Source organism: Xenopus laevis, chromosome 9_10S, assembly GCF_017654675.1.
Source record: "Xenopus laevis strain J_2021 chromosome 9_10S, Xenopus_laevis_v10.1, whole genome shotgun sequence".
NCBI lineage: Eukaryota > Metazoa > Chordata > Amphibia > Anura > Pipidae > Xenopus > Xenopus laevis.
Genome location: NC_054388.1, coordinates 42,436,409 through 42,461,166, shown reverse-complemented (window position 1 = coordinate 42,461,166; position 24,758 = coordinate 42,436,409). Strand labels below are relative to the sequence as shown.

The 24,758-nt window shown below is 40.3% G+C and overlaps 2 protein-coding genes across 6 annotated transcripts in view; one reads left to right on the top strand and one right to left on the bottom strand.

Moving 5' to 3' along the window:
* Positions 1–1,095: 1,095 nt before the first annotated feature.
* Positions 1,096–11,479, top strand: znf684.S (zinc finger protein 684 S homeolog). Its single transcript, XM_018238554.2, has 8 exons — positions 1,096–1,382; positions 2,915–3,280; positions 3,767–4,175; positions 5,150–5,415; positions 6,722–6,841; positions 7,984–8,043; positions 8,961–9,108; positions 10,457–11,479. The coding sequence occupies exons 1-8, from the start codon at positions 1,347–1,349 to the stop codon at positions 11,308–11,310; spliced, it is 2,259 nt and encodes a 752-aa protein (XP_018094043.1). The 5' UTR covers positions 1,096–1,346; the 3' UTR covers positions 11,311–11,479.
* An 8,306-nt stretch (positions 11,480–19,785) lies between these two features.
* The window catches only part of spag9.S (sperm associated antigen 9 S homeolog), a 57,650-nt gene continuing 52,677 nt past the window's right edge, over positions 19,786–24,758 (bottom strand). For 4 of the 5 annotated variants that reach the window (XM_018238552.2, XM_018238553.2, XM_041578971.1 and 1 more), the window contains one exon: positions 19,786–23,182. In XM_018238552.2, the coding sequence (XP_018094041.1) occupies positions 23,067–23,182 (116 nt within the window). In that variant the 3' untranslated portion in view covers positions 19,786–23,066. The remainder of the gene's footprint in view (positions 23,183–24,758) is intronic. The other variant, XR_001933378.2, reaches the window with a different exon arrangement.

The window sequence follows — 24,758 nt, the reverse complement described above, 5'->3', positions numbered from 1 at the left end:
CCACAAATTTTTTTTTATGGAGGGCCCTGACCACCAATATTTTTTTATTTTTTATTAACATGTGGGAACTCTAGCCACCAATATTTTTTTTACTGACCTGTAGGTGTGGCTTGCGGTGGGTGCAGCCCAGGGGGCCCAGGAAATTTTGTCGTATGGGGCCCTGCGATTTCTGATGGCGGTCCTGGGCGGGAGTGTAACAGGGGGGCCCCACGATGTGAAGGGGCGGGCTGTAACATGTGAGGGCAGGACTGTGATGTGACAATCGGCCAATCACGGGATGTCCTGGTCAAAACCGGGCAGGTGGCAACACTAGCGACGCTGATGGTGTAAGCGAGGAGTGGGTGGGACGGCATTGGTGCTGCTGCCTCCCCAGGATCCCCTCTGAATATCGTAAAAACTCGCTGTTTGGTTAAACTCACCCATTGTCAACTCCTAAATCAATATTTTGTTCTTAGAATAAATAAAGCCCTGGTCTTTATGTAAAACACTGGGCCAAATCCAATTTCCTGGGTAACAAAACACTGATAACCTTCAAAGCCACCATGAAAAAAATAAACCAGAACAATTACTGTTGGTAGAATATATATATATATATATATATATATATATATATATATATATATATATATATATATATATATTTATATTTGTCCTTAGACAAAAATCTAATTTTCACATAACACACTGGGATCCACTTATTCCACAGTAAAAAAAAAAAACCTAACTCACAATGGAACGCACGACCATCTTTAACTTGTTTAATTGTTTTGAATGTCTTGAACAGCAGGAACATTTGAAAGAAGCTCCGGTATAACACTGAGCATTTAAATATTTCTGTTCACGCCTTGTGTTTTCCAGCTCCAGACCCCATGCTCAATTCTCAGCCTCTCCCTCCCTCTATTAAGCGTTCACGCATGCCCCATCTGCTTGCCTTTGAACTATTGGATTCTGGGGGCTGTAGTTTAGTCCTGGTCAGATACTCTCTCCTGCAAATGAGAAAAGACTACGACTCCCAGAATTCCACGCGCCGCATGCACGTCTTGGGCTTGCACACACGGGGCGTATTGATGTAATCCCTCCTTCTCAGCAAGGCAGTATTTGATTGTAACAAAACAGAGGGGTGGGTGTGCTTTATAGTTTTGCCCTGTGGTATTGACGAATCAGTTCATAAGTAAGAATTCACAGTCCCCTTTCAGTGGTACATTACTTTGGGCTGGGTTACACAGGGAGTGAAGAATTGGGGACTATGTTTGTCTTCCGTATCCGGTTAAGATTTTAAGTGATAGTGAGGCGCCATGTTCGTTTGTTAAGGCCCAGCCCACTTGCATTTTAGAGTTGCAGCACTGATGAATGATACTTCAATCAGAAGGCAGAAATCAGGGGTGAGTACCCACTGGGTGGAGTATTTCTGGGGCACCCAGCCTGTGACATTTATAGCCCTAAAAAATGCAACACTGGGAATGGAAGGGACTTAAATGTGTTGTTGTATTTTAAGGACCTGCTTTAATGGACTGCTAGTCACATTGTTTGTATTATCCTCCTTGTCATAAAGGGCTTTGTGTGTGTCTGGGAAGGATTTTATTTACAATAGCTACATTATTTTGTGACATTAATATGTAAAGAAAGGAGGGGGGGGGGTTTGCTAATTAAAAGTGGTTTGAAACCCTCTATGTCTGTGAAATATACATCATGTGGAAGAGCGCTGCCCCGCAGCCGAGTGTATATTACTAAGAGAAGATATGCCCTTTAACTGCGGGTAGACCGTAATGTATTTTTGCACTAATTAAAATTCTAAATATTTTTGCCCCCACCCGAAGTAGTAGGCCAGCTGGAGGGTGACAAAATTGCCCTACCCCATTTCCCCTAAGTTTGCAGGCAATTGATTTATTTACCCTGCAAGAAAACTTTTTAGGTGACTTTGGAAAGCCGAAACAATGCATACGTTTTACCGCAGGGTGATTCACTTTTTCGCTGGCGTGAAAGCATTTGGAGGACTCCTCAAACTTTTCATTGCCACTGACTGGAGTTGCTCAGACTAGAATGAGAAAATGATACCTTTCTGCAAATTGCATGATGACACAATTGAAGTGTTTTACATGCATCCACTCCCAATTGCTAATTTCTGCTTAAAGGAGAAGGAAAGCTAGCAAAGCAGTTTATTGCCAATAGATTAGCCACAGTAGTGCAAGCTATAACACTATTTATTCTGTAGAAAGCTATACCATACCTGAGTAAACAGCTCTAGAAGCTCTCTGTATGTTAAGGATAGCAGCTGTCATTTTCTTGGTATGACATCACTTCCTGCATTTCCCTGCTTACTTATAGCTCTGGGCTCCGATTACAGCAGGGAAAGGAGAGAGGAGCAAACTGAGCATGCTCAAGCCCTAGCCCTGGAGGTTTAAGCTGAAAACAGGAAGTCTGATACAGAAGTCCATGTGTACACAATAGAAGGAAAGAAATGCAGTGTTTCTTTTGACAGAGGACTCCGAGCAGCATTACTTTGAGGGTTTACTAGTGTATTTATATAGACCTTTCTGATAATGCTTACTTAGTTTTAGCGTTTGCTTCTCCTTTAAAGGACCAGTAACATCAACATTTTTTTTTAAATAATTTGTTATTTTACCACAAAAAAAACCCACCAAGACTAATCAAACTTTAAAACTGCACAGCCTTTAATAAGAAATAACTTCCCGAAACAAGTAGTAGTGTTTCTGAAACAAACACCGCAGTTTTACTTGTGCAGGGCAACACTGCCTTATATTTTTTTTTAATTACTTTAAAACAATTACATTTTTAGATGTTACTGTTCCTTTAATAAAATTGTGCTCATTGTGTGAATCTGATAGCAGAGGGTGCCTCTATATTAATAAATATGCCCTAAGTCCACAATTGAATCATCACCTGTTCATTGCAGGTCAGGAACATGCCGCATTGCGTGGTGAGCAATTGCCCACATTTCAATTACAAGAAATCAAATCTCCATGGAGTGGCTCTGCACCCCTTTCCCAATGATTTGGCCAGGATAAAGCTATGGCTTCAGCAGGTCGGTCTTACGATTGGCCAGATTGACTATTTAGCACAAAAGGTCGTGGAGGGAAAGAGAAAGAAAACGGATCCGCTTCGTATGTGTTCATCCCATTTCACCCCCAATTGTTACATCGTGCAGGACGCTAAACTGGTTCTTCACTCAGATGCCATCCCAACTGTATTCCCAGTGATGAGCACATCAATGACCAATCAGCAGAATTTACTTTCGCCTCCCAATTCATCAACATGTGAGGTAGGGGCACTCTTTGTGGATTAGAGTGCTTACATTTATGTCTCTCAACTGGCTAAAGCTGGGCTTGCATTGTATTATTATACTCTCGTTCGGTGAAGCTTTGTGCAGATCCCAAAGTGGCCAACAACATGGGTTAAATCAGGATCATTTACTTTTTAGGACTCGTGATACTATCATAATGGGTGGCCTAGGAAGATCCATAGTGAGAGGACTGCTTCAATGCACTCTTCTAACTTGCCTGATTTTCTGCACAAAATGAGTTGGCGGCCAGTAGGGAGGGTTCCATTCACAGGTCAATGAGCTCCAACTCAGTCTGGAGGGATTATGTCTACAGATTTAACTTCCTTAGAGTAAAGGGTCAGGTAGGCTTTCTACAAACCCTAATATTTTAATGGCATTTAGTTTTCCTTTTAAATTGCTTATTATATATTTGTGTTGGTTTTTTTTTTGGTTTTTTTTAATTTGTTAATATATTCTGTCCTTCAGGGTGAAGTGTGGCCCAAATGCATAGTCAACGGTTGTCGCCAGCCAATTGGCGGGGTTTTGTTTCATACTTTTCCCAACAATCTGCAAAGAATAAAGCAGTGGTTGCATCAGACTGGCCAAGATTTTGGCAATATTGAAGTCTTTGCTCAAAAAGTGCTGGAAAGGAGGAGGAGTTATGATTATTGCATGTGCTCCACCCATTTCCCCCAAGAATGTTATATTTTTCAAGAAGGCAGAGCCATTCTCCGGGCGAATGCCGTGCCAACGATTTTCCCTAGCAGACAACAGGCACAGCAACAACAGCAAGTTCTTTGGAATGTTTGGCCGCCTTTGATGGTACCTGGACAGAATTCTGCACCTAAAACACCTGAACCGATTCCCCCAAACTTTCCAAAAATACGTGAAACAGGTCAGTACTGGAACATCTATGCCAGTTAATGGGACAAAGCACGTCCGTTCACGTTTAGACATTTACGGCTAGTTTTTTACATAGTACAAAACATGGTTCCATAGTTTGGAAATAAAAATCCTGAGGGTCCCCTCCGCCTTAATGTAGCAAAAGGAAGTGTGAGCCCATGTCTACCTTTCCAAAGACGTCCTAGCACCATGGGGGGAAGTAGGTAGAACTTGATATAATTAAAGATTTTAAAAGTTTGGAAAAATTAAAGAGGATCTATTGGACCGTTTTTGAATGCTTATTTTTAGCATATACTTTGAAGATATTTGGCACAAGGCTACGCACCTTTTTTTATGCAAATAAAGTCAGTTATTGCTGCTTATTTAACATGCTATCTTGTTACTAAACCCTACAAATGAATATAGCTAGAAAAGCCATTTTTTATATACTAGTTGAACCAGCCTGAAGGTTTATCATAGCTATAGTAATATTGATCCAGGCCTTCAAAGTTGTCATCTCGGATTTTGTTAGGAGTCTCTGTAAAGCTCATGCTCAGTGGGCTCTGAGCAGCTGTTGAGAAGCTAAGCTTAGGGGTCGTCCCCAATCATCAAGCAGAAAATGAGGGTTGTCTGTAATATAAGCAGATGCTACCAGGCTAATTATTACATTCTGATGCTTATTGTGCAGGTTTCTGAGCTGCCATTTCCCCAATAATCTTAATTATTTACTAATCAGCCTTATACTGTGACCTACATATTCTATATATTCTAATACTGTGCATTGGTCCGTAAGCTCAGTAACAGAGCATGTGCAGTGAGGCATTTTTGGAGGCACATTTCTTCAGTGCTTTGGTTTCCTTGGAAGCCCAAAACCTAATGTACAACAGTTCTGCACTATATCTACACTTTAGTTCTCCTTTAATACCTTTAGCTTCACCATTATAATCGTAAATGGCAGCATATTGAACAATCATATCATATTTACAGTTGACAAGGGGGTGCAGTGGCCTGAATTTGAGTGCAATTTTGATGGTGAACCTTGGAAAATCGAACACGATCACCTCTACCATTGTCGTCCCCTTGACCCCGATGAGCCCTTGGGACCTTTAAACCTCAATGAATTCTTTCCTCGTGATATTTACCCGCCATGGTTCTGGAAAAATTTATCATCCAAAAGTGATGACTTCTATCAGAAGACTTTCCTCCAGAAATTGGAAGCAGAGCAAGCGTGGTCTTCAGTGGAGAAAGTATTGGTGAGTGAAAGGAGAATTTAGCCTGATTCCATTGAGCTACTAAAAGCTTTTTAAAGGAGAGCTAAACTTTTAAATTTTATATAGTGAACCTATTGCACCAGCCTAAAGTTTCAGCTTGTCAATAGCAGGATCCAGGACTTCAAACTTGTCACAGGGGGTCACCATCTTGGAAAGTGTCTGTGGGCTCTGAGCAGCTGTTGAGACGCTAAGCTTAGGGGTCGTCACCAATTATTCAGCAGAAAATGAGGTTGGTCTGTAATATGAACTGATGCTACAGGGCTGATTATTAAATTCTGATGCTAGTTGCACTGGTTTCTGTGCTGCCATGTAGTAATTATCTGTATTAATTACTAATCAGCCTTATATTGTAACATTTTCTATTCTATGTGTACTGTATATTGTGAGTGGATCCCTAAGCTCAGTAAGTGACAGCAGCGCAGAGCATGTGCAGTGAATCAGCAGAAAAGAAGATGGGGAGCTACTGGGGCATCTTTGGAGACACTGATCTTTACTGCTAAAGGGCTCTGGTTGCCTTGGGCTGGTACAGAAGCACAAAACATCATGTACAACATTTCTAGCTACTTATTTAGTTTAACTTTCCTTGTCCTTTAAAACACCCTTGCCTTACCCCTAGTGACCATCAGAGTCTTTTAGCCCAGTCCATTGCTTGATTTACAGACCACCCCCTCACTGCCATTTCTAGTACAACCTGTTTGAGTTATAGGCTCACTGCCCCCCCCCCCCATTACAAGCTGCCAGCACTGTTTTTCCTGTTTCTAAACCATTTTCTGTTGCATTCTCTTGTAGCCACTTTAATTCTCCAAATTACCTATTGAAAGAAAACTTGCAAGTGCAGGAAACAACCTTATTGACGGTAACTAAAGTACCCCATGCTTCTGCCAAATGTACCCCCTGAAACTGCCGACATTAAAGACTTCCAGCTACAAAAGCAAAAAAGCATATGCATAATACATCACTGTTAGTGATCAGTGGGCCAACAAAACGTTATTCTACACCAGACCCTATCCCGCTTTTATATACCTGTGCCTGACCTCCTGCCCTCAGAGGGGTTGGTACAAGCTTGAGTATATAAACTGACAGTCAGTGAAATAAGTATAGTCTTGGTTTGGGCATAATATATGCCAATATTGTTTTACCTTTTGTCATCCAATTCAGTGCAGTAGAGCTCAATGCCAGGCAGCTGCTACAGAAGTAAATGTGTACTGTACACTACTTAGCAAAAAAATCTGCTTCCTGCTCCTCCACAGAACAAAAACAAATATGTTCTGCTTCCCTGTTCCACTAGGTCCTACTGCTGCAGCATCTGAATAACTCACCCCTGTACCAAAGGATCCTAGACAACAAACCGATGACAGAGAGGATTGTGAATGAAGCACTGGAGGTTATTTACCTGCTGACTGGACAGGTGAGTGTGGCTGGGGAGGAACAGTCCATAGAGCTAATCATATCTTTTGCCAGAGAACTGATTACTTTTCAGATCCTTGAAACTATTGGTTTCATTGAGCTAAATCAAATGCAGCCAGTCACTTAAGTTTATATCTGCCTTGTGGATAGGGGTAGCCAACTAAATTTATGGCAGATTGGCTTGGGCTTACTCACTCACTGTGCTCATCATGGCTGGTAGATGGGATTCTCAGTGTAGCATCCTCTTATGCCTGAACTTTCGTTTGGAAAATCCAACAGGGGGAGTGTTATGGCAGGATGATGTCCCCATGAATTACTGTACTGTACTAGTTTGGTTTGTTTCTTGCTAAATCTTCTCAAATTTGCAGTGGGTGGTCACAAAAGCAAAGGTTCACCATTAGCCAGGGCTGCCATCAGTAATTATTAGGGATGCACCGATTCCACTATTTTGGATTTTAAATCCTTCGAGAAAGATGCAGCCGAATACCGAATCTGCTGGGCAGAAGGCAGAATTCGGCTGGGCTGAAAAAGGCTGAATCCTGGACGAATCCGGAACCGAATCCTGGATTCGGTGCATCCCTAGTAATTATAGGACTCTTTCCCACCCCCCTCAGTAATAATAGGGCTTCCCCCCCAGTGGCCCCAATTATTAGCTGACTGGTCACCTTGGGTGGTGAACCTTACCAAGTAAAATGGAGCCCTAATGAAAAAAAAAAAAAAAGCACAGGCCAGTCCCCCATTATGAGAAAAACTCACCCCTCGTGAAAGATTAGGCCGAATACCGAATCCAAATCCTAATTTGCATTTGCAAATTAGGGGTGGGAAGGGGGGAACTTTTGTGAGAAAAAGTCACGCAATTCCCCTCCCCGTCCCTAATTTGCATATGTAAATTAGGATTTGGTTTTGGTTCAGCCAGGCAGAAGGATTCGGCCAAATCCGAATCCTGCTGAACAAGGCCGAATCCTAAACCAAATCCTGGATTCGGTGCATCACTAGTTCTTTATCATCTCAGGCCCCCTCTATTACATGGGGCCCCTGACTACAATACACGCTGATGGGAAGCCTGTCCTTAGTTATGCTCCCTACTAAAGAAATGTACATGTGTTTGGTCTCTGGTCTGATGCCATATGCTTTATTCTGTAGGAATGGACAGTTGTGAAGAAAGATTCCATCCAGAGGGGCATTAGCCAGATGAATGGAGAGGTACGCCTTTTCACTAGGGCTGTCGCTTTAATTCACCTGTTTTTTGTTGTTTGTTTTTTTTAGATGCAGGGACTGATTTTATTATTGTGTAAAATCTACACAGCAGAATATTTCAGGTATTGGATCTGTTATCCGGAAGCCCTTTATCCAGAAAGCTTCAAATTATGGAAAGGCCATATCCCATAGACTCCAGTTTATCCAAATAATCAAAAATTTTAAAAATGCATACCCTTTTCTCTGTAATAATAAAACAATACTAATCCAAACTTAGATATAATTAATCCTTATTGAAAGGAAAACCAGCCAGTTAGGTTTATTTATTTAATTTTTACATGATTTTCTAGTGGTCTTAAAGGACGAGTAACATCAACATTTTTTTTTAAAAAAAAATCTCTTTGTATTCTACGAAAAAAAAATACACCAACACATATTAACTTTAAAATCGCAAAGTCTTTATTTAGAAATAACTTACCGAATCTCCGCTTGTGCTCCTCTTCAGAAAAGGCGTCAGGGCAACGATCCATCGTGCGGTGCTCAATTACTCCTTCCTGGCTATTTCCTATAAGGAAGGCAAGGAGGAAAAATCGAGTGCCGCACAATGGATTACCCGATCGCCTTTTCTTTTGCAAGCGGAGATTTGGTAAGTTATTTCTAAATAAAGACGTTGCGATTTTAAAGTTTAATATGTGTTGATGTTTTTTCATAGTATACAAGCAATTTTTATTTTTTTTTAACTTTTTGATGTTACTGATTCTTTAAGGGCTGAAGATCCAAATTACGGAAAGATCCACCACCTGTTTATATAACCAGTTTCCTAGATTTCCCTTGCCTCTTCTCAGTCCATAATGCAGAGCTGACTTTTGGGTATTACACTGTCAGATGTTCTGTAGGGTTTAACCTGTATTCCTCAACTTCAGATTCCTATCAAACGCGGGGATGTGGCTGTTTATTTATCAATGGATGAGTGGGAACATTTAGATGAACACAGGGATCACTACCTTGATGTATTGATGGATGAGCATCTTCCCTTCACTCAGTTTAAAATCCCTGAAGATTGGGGAGAAGGTAAGGCAGCACAAACACGTCAGGTCCCCCAAAACTGATTTTGGCTTTTTTGTATTGAATTTATACAGCACTACATATATACACGGCACTTCTTTACACGACATTCACACAAAGAAGGGTATAGTATAAATTAAACAGTGAGAATGTGTTTAATACACAGTTGGAATGAAGTCCCTGCCACAAATACCTTTCGTCCTATACTTGTCCCGGATGCACTGCTAATGCAGGTAGGGTTGCCACATGGCCAGTAAAAATGATGGTTGATCCCAATGTTATGAATAGGGAAAAAAGATAAATATATAGGAAGGCCGGCATTTTCTTTCCAGAAAAGGTGGCAACTCAAATGCAGGTGGACTGGTTTTGAAAATATTTTATACATTTATTCAACCATGTATAAAATTATTTGCTAAGGGGGTTCAGGCCAAAAGCCAATTAGACTGAAATTTGGGGTGAGTGCTTATTTGTGTTTAACGTACTCCTGTAACTATAGAGGGTGACTGTTCCCCCAATGTGTCTATATAACTGTAACCTTGTTATGAGCTAAGGGGGCCCAGCCTGAAGGCCAGTTAGGGTGAGATTTGGGGTGAGTGTTTATTTGTGCCCTGGGTACCCCTGGAACTATAGCAGGGTGACTGTTACCCCAATGTTTCTATATATCTGTAACCTTATGAGCTAAGGAGGCCCAGCATGAAGGTCAGTTGGGGTGATTGCTAATTTATGCCCTGGGTACCCCTATAATTCTAGTAATGTGACTTAAACCAATGCTACTCTATTCCCATAACTTGTTAAAGGAAAACTGTACCCCCAAAATGAATACTAAAGCAACAGATTATATCAAATTAAGTGGCATATTAAAGAATCTCACCAAACTGGAAGATATATATTTTAGTAAATATTGTCCTTTTACATCTCTTGCCTTGAACCACCATTTCGTGATGGTCTCTGTGCTGTCTCAGAGATCACCTGACCAGAAATACAGCTCTAACTGTAACAGGAAGAAGTGTTGAAGCCAAAGACACAACTCTGTCTGTTAATTGGCTCATGTGACCTAACATGTATGGTTTGTTGGTATGTTTGTGTGCACCGTGAATCATATGATCCAAGGGGGCGGTCCTTATTTCTTAAAATGCCAATTTTCTATTTAGGATTATCCAATGGCACATACTATTAAAAAGTATATTATTATAAAATGGTTTATTTATATGAAGCAGGGAGTTATATGTAATATATTTCTATAGAGACCTACATGGTTTGGGGGGCATAGTTTTCCTAGAGTGGGCTGCACAAATGTTGGAAAGCAATGAAGCCTAAATTGGCAAGTTTTTCATATCTTGTTGTTCCCCACCAGAGGAAAACACTTATCAGGATGTGATGGATGATCCCTATATTGACCCCCCTTTGTCCGAGGATGAAGAAGATGATTATAGTAGCGAGTCTGATTGGCACCCAGAGCAAAATTATCGACCCAAAACAGATGTATCCTCTTCTTCTTCATCGTCTTCTGATGAAGAAAGCAATACAACGAAGTCCAAAAGACGTTCCAGCAAAAAGAGGCGGAGTGAAAGTAGCTCTGACATCGAAACATCCTCCAAGCATTCAAAAAGCAGTGACCCTCTTCCAGCAGAAGCGGTTGATAATGAGCCTCACAAGTGTAACGGCTGTGAGATCACCTTTCCTAATAAAAGTCAGCTTGACCTGCATCTCACATTATCTCCCGAATGTTTAATGTTCGACAGACCTGACGAGGAGGATGAGAACCCTAACGTCCTTCCAGAGAAAAAGAACACCCACGAATGCGAGGAGTGCGGCAAATCATTCGCTCGCAAAATTGATCTGCGAAAACACAAGAAAAAGCACATCAAGAAAAAATCCATTAAATGCGAGGAGTGCGGGAGACGCTTCTTTTATCAGTCTCAGTTACTCATCCATCAAAGAGTTCACACCGGGGAGAGGCCTTACCAGTGTAACGAATGCGGCGCGCGCTTTGGCCACAAATGCAGCCTGGTCATACATCAGAAAAAACACACCGGAGATGCAGGTTTTAAATGCAACAAGTGTCGCAGGCAGTTTAAGATAAAGGCCAAGTTCGATAAACATCTAAAAATTCATGAAAGAGAGCCTGTGTCTTGCCCTAAGTGCAGCAAGCGTTTCACCTACAAAACAGCACTTTTTAAACACCTGAAAGTCCATATAAAACGTTGATGGGAGACTCCATGAAACCGGCAATGACACCATGTAATGCAGAAGGTGTGGATAGAACAGGAACCCTATTAAAGGAGTACTAAGGCCTAACTAAAGAAGTAGCTAGAAATGTTGTACATTATGTTTTGTGCTTCTGTACCAGCCCAAGGCAACCACAACCCTTAAGCAGTAAAGATCTGTGTCTCCAAAGATGCCCCAGTAGCTCCCCATCTTCTTTTCTGCTGATTCACTGCACATGCTCTGTGCTGCTGTCACTTACTGAGCTTAGGGACTCGCTCACAATATACAGTACACATAGAATAGAAATGTCACACTATAAGGCTGATTAGTGATTAATACAGATAATTACAACTTCAGCACAGAAACCAGTGCAACAAGGTTTAAAATTTAATAATCAGCCCTGTAGCATCAGCTTATATTACAGACAACTCTAATTTTCTGCTTGATAATGTGTGACGACCCCTAAGCTTAGCTTCTCAACAGCTGCTCAGAGCCCACTGAGCATGTGAGTGTCACAGACACTTTCCAAGATGGTGACCCCCTGTGACAAGTTTGAAGTCCTGGATCATTGCTGCTAATGAGAAGCTGAAGCTTTAGGCTGGTGCAATAAGTTCATTAGGAAAAGATGGCATTTTTAACCATATAGATTTTAGGGTTTAGTTTAAGAATAGGCTATTACTTTTCTAGAAATTTGTACATTGGGTGTAAATTTTCATTTTAATTGCCACTGTAGTTGTTGAAGCTTTCTTGTTAGCACATTGATAAGTTATATACAGGTTTAGTTTTATGAATCTATTTTCTGTTATAAAAAAAAAAAAAAAAAAATTATTAAAAATGTTACATAAATTTCAGAATGAGTTCTGTACCGATATGTCAGTGTGCTTGATTGTCTGTAGTGGACAGCCATCGATGTCATAATAGACCTTGGGGACAGTTTCCAGCAGCAGTTAGCCATTCATAACTGGTTATACACATCGGCTGGTGTGGCTGCAGCATCTATAGATCAGGAAGTGAAGTTACTACAACTCGTTCCACCTATTCTTGCCATTGGTCTGATGTGTATATTCCTGCTATTTGACCCAGTCCCCCTGTTATTGTAGTTGTCTACCATTCCAGGATTTTGCATTAGTGGATAAGACATATTGATGACCTTCAGCATGCTGCCTGCCATGCTACTCTGAGTGCACATAACAAAGGGCAGCTGCTGGTGTGGATTCTGGCGGAAGACAGGTCCAACTTTGGGATTTTTCCACCTTAAAGGGGCTCACAAAACACAGGAGCCCCTAATATATCCATCACAGTTACCTGTTTCTTCAAAAAGTATGAATAAATGCCATTTTCTATGCTGAAATCCAGCTGTTTTTCTTTCTGCATCATTTGAAATCCTGGCAGGGAAGGAGGGACAAATTGTAACAACTTCTCCACAGCTTACAGACAGCATGCAGGAACTACATAACCCACAATGCATTGCACTGTGATGTTCCTTTCCTTATTGAAATCACGTTTGCAGGGAATTGTGGGGTTTGGAGGATGCAGGCTGAGGACAGCTGTTGATACAAAGTAACAGTAGTCAGTCAGCTCAGCAAAGTAGTCAGACAGATCAGCAGGAGAGCCGGGGGCTAGGCTTAGGTAACTGTCAGAAACCATTAAAAATCATGACAAGTCTGCATATTTTTTAATTGATGTATATTGCAAACTTGCTTGAAATTATGTTTACTTTTCAAAAAGCTTAAGTTATGTTTTTGTGGAGTTTCCCTTTAAAGTAAGCATTTTTATTTAATAATCCCTAAAGAGCCAAAATGAATTTCCTCACCCTGCGTAAAGAGTCTGATGTCTTTTCTAAAATAAAAACTGAACCCTGCAGCTGAAACTGGTAATTTCCTTATCTAGCGCGAAGCTCCGTTCCCTTTACTATACTGAGCTTTCCCTTTTGTTTGGTCAGAGAGGTGACTGATTACCATTGTATAAATAGCAGGCACAGTATACATCTTTTTCACCAACTCTCTGCTCAAAAGAGAAGGCTTGGGCGGGTGCAGGCTTCCTGGGGAAAGTTAGGGTCATAGTTTCTGTGACTGACACATTCTTAATGTGATGCTCCCTACTGAACTAATGATTAGTGTGTCAAGCAATCAAAACAACCATAGTAGAGTTCTGCAGTGGGTCTGGTACCTGCAGGTTACACGCAAAAAAAGAGGGTAAAGTGCGGGTTGAACTTTTGAGTACGGGTATAGATGTGGGTTTGCAGCTCAGGTCGCGGGTCTTATCAATAGCGAATTTTGCTCCTTTACACATGTTTAAAAACTTTTTCCTGACCACGCCTACTTGTAATGATGTCACTTCTGGTTTACAACAACACCAGCACTTCCTGTTTCTTGATGGCCAGCGGGTTGCGGATCAGATTGCAGATAAGGCACTTGCAGGTCGGGTAACGGGTTCCGGATGCAGGTCAGGGGTCTGGATCAGGTCTGGGTTTCAAAAATTGGTTCTACGCAGGACTCTAAACCATAGTCCTGAGATGAATGAAAAGCAGTTTTTTTTTAAAACTGACAGTTTTAAGTTAAATAGCCACAGCAGTGGTTGAACCTTGGTGTGAATATACTATAGGAAATATGGAAACAAAAACCTCAAAACATAAACTTCCTACATTTCCCAGGGATTATTGAGTTTACAGATATAACTATTACAAGTGAGGATATTGGGGCTGAGGTTTGTCGGTCTCCTCTCCACCATATGTATCAGCAGAGGAGCTTGCCATCATAAAATGAATACTTAGCCTGTTTGTGCATCAAGCAAGTTTTAACATTTCATCTGGAACTACCTCAGCAGATGAGGAAATAGATCCACAGCTCCTTTTCACATCCTGCACAATAAAAAATGCAGCCATATCACGTATGGCTCTGTCTGTAAAGGCTTGTGGGTAGGGATGGGCGAATTCTTCCGCCTTGTTTCGCCATGGAAATGACGCCCATAGACTTGTATGGCGGCGTGCAACAATTTTTTTTGACGTCCATAGACTTTAATGGGCGTCGATGACAATTCGATGACGGCTAATTTGTAACGAAACAGCTCGAATTCACCCATCTCTACTTGTGGGCTGACAGTTAGGGGAGTGTACACAATGGGCCCAACGACTGTTTGGAGAGTATACACAATCTTCCTATGTTTGGTTGATCAGGCAGACAGCGTACGTGATTGCCCCATGTATGGGCAGTTTTAGGGGCTACTAATCGTTTCATTTTGACCAGGAAATTCAGAGATTTCAGCAGCAAAGAGGGACTTCATGAGCAGAACTGAGCATGAACTTAGTCACCAAACAAACTGACAGTTGCCTGATTTCACAACCCAGCTACTGGCCTCCATTAGACTGTTCCAATCATTTCCAAAAACGAGATCATAATGCAGGCCTCTGCACACCTGCCTGGAGAAGACTACATCATGGAGTCATTGCAGTTCTAGGCCAATGGGTTTTTCCTGCCTTCTTCATAAACATACGGTTCGATTTTGCTACATATCTGTTGGACAGGCTCCAAAAGCGGTTAGCTCTTGGAGGGGCAAATTCAGCAGGATATTCAAGACCTTTTCAGATTGATGGAAGGAAATCTATTTTTCTCTTTCTGTAATGAGTGTGATCTTGTTCCAAAGATATTTGTACATTGTAGCAATACACGGTCTGATATCCATCTAAAAAAATCCCATCCTTAAAGGAAAACTATACCCCCAAAATGAATACTTAAGCCACAGATTTATAGCAAATTAAGTGGCATATTAAAGAATCTTATAGGGATGCACCAAATCCACTATTTTGGATTCGGCTGAATTGTTTGTGAAAGATTCGGCCAAATCCTGCTGAAAATGGGCGAATCCCAAACTGAATACTGCATTTGGTGCATCCCTAGAATCTTACCATACTGGAATACACCTGTATATTTAAGTAAATATCGACATTTTACATCTCTTGCCTTTAACCCCCATTTCATGATGGTCTGTGTGCTGCCTCAGAGATCACCTGACCAGAAATACTACAACTCTAACTGTAACAGGAAGAAGTGTTAAAGCAAAACACAGAACTCTGTTAATTGGCTCATGTGACCTAACATTTATGGTTTGTTTGTGTGCACCGTGAATCGTAGGATCCAAGGGGGACGGCCCTTATTTTTTTTAAAATGGCAATTTTCTATTTATGATTACCCAATGGCACATATTACTAAAAAGTATATTATTATGAAAATGGTTTATTTAAATGAAGCAGGGTTTTACATATGAGCTGTTTTATGCAATATATTTTTTTAAAGAGACCTACATTGTTTGAGGGGTATAGTTTTTTTTTTAAAAGGGTTGTTCACCTTGAAATTAACTTTTAGTAAGATGTAGAGGGTGATATTCTGAGACAACTTTTTATTCAGCAGCTCTCCGGTTTGCAGCTTCAGCAATCTAGTTGCTAGTATCCAAATTACCCTAGCAACCATGCATTGATTTGAATAAGAGACTGGAATATGAATAGGAGAGGGACTGAATAAGAATGATGAGAAATAAAAAGTAGCAATAATGATACATTTGTAGCCTTACAGAGCATTTGTTTTTAGATGGGGTCAGTGACCCCCATTTGCAAGCTGAAAAGAGTCAGAAGGCAAATGATTCAAAAACTATAAAAAAATAAAGGTCAATTGAAAAGTTGCTTAGAATTAGCCATTCTATAACATACTAAAAGTTAACTTAAAGGTGAACCACCCCTTTAAGCCAGGTTGGACTCATAAACCAATCAGCAGCTTGTCAGAAGTGACTCAAGCTAACAAGTGATTGGTTGTTTGTGTTTAAGTAGTTACGTAAACATTTTCTCAGTCCACACACCATAAAAAAGAAAATGATAACAAAGACTCGACGCTGGTGAGGTTTCATATACATATTTATTTATATATTTACACACATGTATATCATGTACAAAGCTACATTGTAAACCCCTGTGGGTGGGGTTATTGTTGGAAATAAATACTGACCTATATCAAAAAAAATAATACGCTCTCTCCTGCGCACACAAGTTACTGGGGTTATTTATCAAAGTCCGATTTTTATATCAACATATTCTGCTACAAACTAGGGATGCACCGAATCTACTTTTTAGGATTCGGCAGAGTACCCGAATCCTTCATGAAAGATTCGGCCGAATCCGAATTAGCATATCCAAATTAGGTGAGGGAAAGGAATAGGTGGTAAAAAAAAAAGTTATTTCCGTGTTTTGTGACAAAAAGTCACGTGATTTCCCTTCCCACACCTAATTTACATATGCAAATTCGGATTCAGTTCTACCATGCACAAGGATTCGGCTGAATCTGAATCCTGCTGAAAAGGGCAGAATCCCGAATCCTGGATTCGGTGCATCCCTACTACAAACTCCGATCAAATCTGCTTGATCGGGGGGGGGGAGGGAAATCAGGTTTTCACAATTTTTTCAGATTTTTCACCCAAAAACTCAGATTTATGCTTTTTTGGCCAAAAAAGTTGGGGTATTGCACGAAACCCAGCACACATCAAAAAATCATTGGGACTTCTCCCATTGACTTATATGCAACCTTAACAGGTCTGAGATGCCGGATTTTCAGATTCCATCCTCGGGGTTTAATACATTTTTTAAAAGTCGGGTTTTATATATAAAAAAAAAAATCACAAATTTTTCAGTATTTTTGCATTCGGAGTTTAGTAAATAACCCTCTAGGTCTTAGCAAGTTCAACAGGCAGCAATTGAGCGCTCCGAAATTCTAGCGAGCCCTCGTCATCAGCAGAAAAATTCAAGCTTAAAAAAATGACAAATGGATTATAATAGAACACAAATGTAGTAGGATTAGAGATCTTATAAGGGCTTTTTTAAAAAAAATAGTTTAAATAGAACATTTCAATAAAAGGGTAACGGGTGGGATTAAAAAAGGGGGTTAATGGTAAAAAAAAAGCAGCAGATTAGTCAAATCGAGAACTTTGGTACATCCGCGTATGTTTTACAGTGAAATAAATATCTCATTTTCCATGATAACCCATTGTGATGTCATTCATGGCAAAGCCGAATGGAAAGATCTTTATTCTTGCTCCGCCCCCACCTCGATAAAGTGAAACATCCGCGTATGTTTTACAGTGAAATAAATAACTAATTTTACATGATAACCCATTGTGATGTCATTCATGGCAAAGTCGAATGGAAAGATCTTTCCACCTCGATAAAGTGAATCAGTATGTGTAACTTCATCTGAAGATCATATAAGCCATAGTTAGTGTTCCTATTTATATGTAGATATATTTTTATATGGATCAGAGGCGTAGAAAATAGTCATAAAATACAGTTCTGCCAAAGCAAGGAGTTCTTCTACCTTGTCATGTGTCACAAGGGTTAAAACTTGTCCCAAAAAAGGAAAAATATATCGTACGTACAGGTCGTATTTATTAGATTTGATTTAAACATAATGTATTAGGGTACAGAGTATTGTGTGCAGAGAACATCGGTAGGAATTGCCATACTGTTTGCTTAAAGGGGAAGTTCACTATAAAACAAACTTTTAGTATGATGTAGGCAGTGTTACTCTGAGCCAATTTGCTGCCTCTTGTTTTTATTTTGGGTGGTTTAGGAATTTAGATTTTTGTTCAGAGGTTCTCCAGAGTGGAATTTCAGCAGTTATCTAGTTGCTAGAGTAGAGTACACAAAGGAGTGGAATATTGCTTCTGACCACTTCTGAATTTTAAATTTTTTTTTTTTGTAGTTTTCAGGAGAATAGCTGGATTGGACATCGCTGGTAGAATTTAGGTTAGTGAGAAAAGAAACGTCTTGTGATAATGCTCTACTTAGAACTGATTGGAGAAACAGTGGACTCTTCTTTGCTCACACTTCATTTTCTGGGCAAAGCAACAACACAAGACTTTACTTCTCTCACTAACTTAGTTTTCTACTGACTGTCGGGTCAGCCAAAATGAACAGCAAGGGGGCACGGTTTTAAATTTATTATATCAGCAGTGTAAAACCTTATAATGTCTTGAAAAAGAGGTGGGGGGGAGAGAAATAAATTGCTCTAATTTGTTTGGAGGATTAAGTACTGAAATATTCATATATAAAGTTACTGAAGACAGCTGGTCCTATTATATCCCTACTCTTATTTGGCGAGGGTGACACTCTACACTAAGGGGCATATTTCTCAAGGGTCGAATTTAGAATTGAAAAAACATCAAAATACGAATTCAAAAAGACCAACCGAAATTAAGTCAAAGTTTTTTTTTTTTTTTTTGGTCGATTAGGTCCATATTCCACCGAATTCGAATTGTACGAATCGAAGGAATAGCGAATTCGATCAAATTCCATTCCCAAAAAAAAAATTCTAGGAGGTCCCCCATAGGCTAAAACAGCAATTCGGCAGGTTTTAGATGGTGAATGGTCAAAGTCGAATTTTTAAAGAGACAGTATATGATACATTTCGATATTCTAATTTTTTTTCAAATTTGAATTGAATTTGGACTATTCCCTAGTCGAATTACACAAAAAATAGCTCGGAATTTGATTTTTTTTTTTTTTTTTCATTCTAAAATTCATCTCGACCTTAAAAAAATAAATCTGCCCCTAAGTATTTCTAATCAATATGGCCCAATGTCTATATGAAAGCAAGCAATATGGCAGCTCCCATTTAAAAGGATTCTGTCATGATTTTTATGATGTAGATTTTATTTTCTAAAGTTGCACTATTGGTGTGTAGGCACCATCTCAGGTCATTTTTGCCTGGTCGTGTGCTTTCAGAAAGCGCCAGGGAGATTTAGTCGCCTGGCGACTAATCGCCTCTTCTGCGGGGTGACAATCTCCCCGAACTGCCTTCCGCCTGCTATAATGAGAAAACGCCAGCGCAATGGCACTCGTGACGCTTCGATTTCCAAAGTCGCCCGAAGTTGCCTCACGAGGAAACTTCGGAAATCGAAGCACTGCGAGTGCATTGGCGCAGTCAATTTTTCATTTTAGCAGGCGGAAGGCAGTTCAGGGAGATTGTCGTCCCGCATTAGAGATGATTAATCGCCAGGTGACTAAATCTCCCCGAATCTGCCCTTTGCCCCTGCCCTTAGGATGGAACTGCTTTCTGGCAGGCTGTTTTTTTTCTCCTACTCAATGGAACTGAATGTGTCTCAGTGGGACCTGGATTTTACTATTGAGTGCTTTTCTTAGATCTACCAGGCAGCTGTTATCTTGTGTTAGGAAGATGCTATCTGGTTACCTTCCCATTGTTCTGTTGTTAGGCTGCTGGGGGGGGGGGGGTGATATCACTCCAACTTGCAGTACAGCAGTAAAGAGTGACTGAAGTTTATCAGAGCACAAGTCACATGACTGGGGCAGCTGGGAAACGGACAATATGTCTAGCCTCAGGTCAGATTTCAAAACTAAATATAAAAAATCTGTTGGATTTCAATGCAGAATTCTGCTGAAGCAGCATTATTAACGGATGCTTTTTTTTTTTTATAAACAACATTTTTTCTCATGACAATATCCCTTTAAATATACATTACTCTGCACACAAACAATCCCCCTATAGATTCTGCAGTCACTTAATTGGTGGAGAAAATATAGGCAACTTATAAATCGGGATATATTATGCTGATCATCAGAACTCCATACACCAGTGCAACTCAGGTGCCCACGAAATAACCGCATCAGCTCCAGACATACAGAACGGCTGCGCTGCTTTATAAGCATTACAATAGATCTAAAAGCAGCCAAAAAATTGTGGAGGTGCCCTTACTATAGGGTAAATGGCTGGAATATACTCCATGTCTGGCCTCTCCCAAATGTTGCCCCTTTTAGAGGCAGCTCTAAGTTTTTAGTGCACTTGAGTGGTTTCTATAAATGGTACAAAAGTGAAATGTAAATCATGTATCTATGCAGAAAGATTAGTTTACATAAAGTGCCGGTAAATTCATAAGCATATCTTCTCTTAATTACACCCCAGAATGCTCCATACACTTGTCCTTCAACTGTCACGTGTTATATACAAACTGCAAAAGGCTCCCCCACGCCCCAAGTTTTTGGCCTTACAGGGTGCGTATACACTTATGTAAGGGGGTGTAAACCCAAGATTACAACTTTATCAATAGCTCTGCAACATTGTTTCAGTAGTCAGTACCAGCAGTACAGGCCCATACTGCGGTCAATACCAATTACGTTTTGCATTTATCTTCAAAAGCACTGAATAGTAATGGGCAAATTTCTCCCGTTTCGCTGAAAAATTCTCCAAAAATTTGTGAAAATCGAAAATTGACGCCCGTGCCGATAAATCGCTCACGTCAATTTTGAAGATGGCGTTAAAGTCAATGGGCATCCGAATAGTGTGGACACGATGCAATTTTGACACAAGAGACTTTTCAGACATGCGTCCAAAAATGTTTCCTCTGCGAATTTATTCACCGGCAGCGAAACGTGGAAATTCGCGGCAAATTAGTGCCAGGCGCATTTATTCGCCCATCTCTAGCACTGAACATTTTTAAAAGAATGCATATCAGAAAGTTGCTTAAAATGACATCTTTCCTTAGGCAAAATGGCTTTAGTTCCCCTTGAACTGTAAGCTAGCTAAAAGCATAATACTGTGAAATTAATGTCTTGGGGTCAACCTGAACCAGGACTTCACAAAATTTATTTAAACAGTGCAGCATGTTAAAGGGAATGCAAACCCTAAAAACAAATGAAAGTATATGTTCAGATTAAGTTGGTGAGCAGAGAGTTGTCTGCCATGTCTCTAGTCAGTTCTAAGCAGAGCAACTTCCCTCTTCTCACTTATTTAAGTTTCTGCCGTCTGTGGGTGGTTGGCCAAAATGAATAGCAGGTGGCGCTTTTATTTCAGTCAGTGTAAAAAACGGCAAATGCAGCTGTGTATTTGAAAAGAAGATCGACAATTAGACATTTGAGCGTCGGAGCCATTTCCTGTACAGTAATGAGCAGAAATAACTTGATCTATATTGTATCAAAAGGTAAAGTCATTTGATAACTTCCTGAACTTAAGAAGTTCCCTGTAGTGGTGTCCTCATTATTCAGTTAGATGTAAAAAAAAATAAAATACCCTATTTGAAACAATGGCGCGTCTGTGTTTGATAAAAAAGTACCCTAAACATGATGTTAGAACGTATTGTGTGCCCATAGCGGTCCTGTGTATAGTTGTTTTTATACATATGATTGGACGCTGCTTAGTGGTTCTCAGTATGAGGAGAAAGTATATTAGGCATGCGGGACATTCCATCCGTAGTGTGTGCTCAGAACATTCTTGTGGCTGACAGCTGTGACAGCTGCTATTTTACCTAGAAGACTGATATGGGAGCGCCCAATCACATGTAGAAGGAATGTTCTGGGCACACAACAAGCTATACCCTCATACTGTACTGTCTAAGGGAAACAATATGAAACCTCCATCCCCATATGTATAAATACAAATATACATAGAGGGAATGTTCTGGGCACACAATAAGCTATACCCTTATAATGTACTGTCTAATGGAAACAATATGCAGAGAAGGAATGTTCTGGGCACACAATAAGCTATACACTCATACTGAGGATATGGATTGAGTTATCCTCAGTCTTTAGAGAGTACATATGGACTGTTCGATTGACACTGCAATTGGTAGCGGATAGTCTTCAAATAAAGCCTAAAACCTTTGAATATATAAAATGAAGGAAATATATAGACCCACTAATAGGGCAACTAAGGCCGATTAAAGACCAACTACAGGGCTGCTGTATCAGGTCATGTGACTGTCGGCAGCTTTGTAAATCCTTCCCAACTAGTTTGGCTGGAAGACTCGTTTGACGATGTTGCCAAACGAGCGGATCTCTCTCCGATATGCCCAACTTGAGGTGGCCAATATCGGGCTGATCCTAACAAACGGGAACGGGCAGTCGGTTTGCGGGACCGCATCAACAAATAGATCCCGATCCAACGGGATTTTTAGTCCCATCCGATCGAGATCTGGCCGACTTTCGGCCTGATCTCGATCGGGGAAGCCCGTCGGGGGCCCCCATACACGGGCCAATAAGCTGCCGACTTGGTCTTTCGGCAGCTTTTATTGGCCCCTGTATGGCCATCTTTACCCGGGGGCTTTCCCTGTAACAGGCCCATTAAATCAGAGGTATGCTTTTTAAACAAAAAGTGAAACAATCTGTGACTTTATTTGGGACTTACCCCAAAGTGCAGATCTGTTGAGAACAGAAAGTGCCGCTTGTGCAATGTTTTTAGTCGCAGCAACTGTTACAGAAATTGCTCAGGAAACCGTAGGGGGGGGATCTGTCAGGAAGAGACATCCAATGTGCAGGCTCCCTCTAAATAGAAAACTCCCACTGTCCCTGTCAACAATGCTGGGAGTTGTCAATCAGCAGCAGAAATACGCCCGTGTCTGATGGAACGTGTTCCATGATCTTCTGAAAGTGCCACCCCCTGACTTTGCTGAACTTAAACACTTCAAATCCCTATTGGAGTGACAGTTTTGCAGCAACTGGCAGATCATTACAAAAAAAAAAAAAAAATAAAAACCATTGTGCCAAAAAAAGGACTACTGATATGCCCCTGCATAGGGGATGCTGGGAAAGTTCTGTGGAACAAGATTCTGTCTGTTACAGCAGTACTTTCCATGTTAATACCATGATACTTTTTTTTTTTATACAGATATCAACTGTTAAAATATCCGATAAAAGGAGGTAAAAGAAAAAAAAAAAACATGCAAAAAAAAAAAAATCATATATAGTGTTTTGTCCATCCTGCGGGTCATTCGTTGCTGCACAGGACTTGCCAGACTATTAGGTGACTCCTTTCTACTTTGGCCACAGAAGGTTCGAACTGTAGTGAATCGTCTAAGAGTTCCGAGTCTTCCCCGTCATCCCCTGAAAATGAAAAGTCGGAATGCATTTAAGGATGATGTCGGGAGCTGCCATATTGTTTCCCTAACACACCCAAGAAAATCCAGGGCTCAGATCTTTATTGCCAAACAAAGAAGTAGGGTAGGAATGCCGAATACTGTTTAAGTTCCCCATCTTCTTTTCTACTTATTCACTGCAGACGCTCTGTGCTGCTGTCAGTTACTTCAGCTTAGGGACCAACTCACAACATGTATGGGATCCGTTATCCGGAAACCTGTTATCCAGAATTACAGAAAGGCCGTCTCCCACGGACTCATTTTTTTCCAAATTTTCCAGATTTTTTAAAATGTTCTTTTTCTCTGTAATAATAAAACTGTACCTTGTACTTAACCCAAACGAATATATAAGTAATTCTTATTGGAAGCAAAACCAGCCTATTGGGGTTATCTAATGTTTACATGATTTTCTAGTAGACTTAAAGGGGACCTGTCACCCTAGGAAATAATTCCAAATTATTTTATACCATGTTACTTGAGTAAAATAAACTTTACTTACACTATATTTATTATTTACATTTTGTTTAGTTCAGTCTTGGAATTACTCAGTCACAGCAAGCAGGCAGCAGCCATGTTGTGGACACTGTTATTAAGATAAACTGTGTATCACCCCAAAATCTTGTGTATGCGCCAGAATGGGGAACCCAATGCCCGTGTGCAGTGCCCTAGATAATTATAGAGCCAAAGGAGGGAAGGGGACATGCAGGAAGTGCTGAATAGAAAGTGAAAGTAATTGAATGCCCCACCTCTATTGCCTCGGACATAGAGGCGGGGCAGATAATATTTGATTGACAGCTCAGTTATTTAAACACCATTATAACAGGAATGGATGTTTTATTAAATAAAAAGAATTTGTGTTTCATCTTTAATTTGCTATGGACTTTCATTATGCCGCTTTTTATGTGTAGGCAACAGGTCCACTTTAAGGTATAATGATCCGAATTATGGAAAGCTCCGTTATCCGGAAAACCCCAGGTCCAGACCATTCTGGATAATAGGTGCCATACCTGTACTGCAGATATATAAAACAGATGCTGCGATTTAAGCCTGGTTGGAAATTAATTCAGATCCACATTTCACGCCAGCTCTGAAACCAGTGCATTTTGCATCAGAATTTAATAACCTACTTTGTAGCATCAATTTCTAGGACAGGGCACCCTCATTTTCTGCTTGATTATGTGGGAATAACCCTAAACTTAGCATCGCAACAGCAGCCTGAACATATGCGGTGTCACAGATACTCCGAAGAAAATCCAAGATGGTGACCCTCGGTGCACAACTTTGAAGGCCTGGATCATTACTGTTATAGAGATGCAGAACCATTAAGCTGCTGCAGTAAGTTTATTGTATAAAATGCAACATTTCTAAGCCATGTTCATTTAAGGTTTAATTCTCCTTTTAAGGAATTAAGTGTAAAAATAAAAACTGGGTAAATAGGCTGTGCAAAATAAAAAATGTTTCTAATATAGTTAATTAGCCAAAAATGTAATGTGTAAAGGCTGGAGTGACTGGATGTCTCACATAATAGCCAGAACACTACTTCC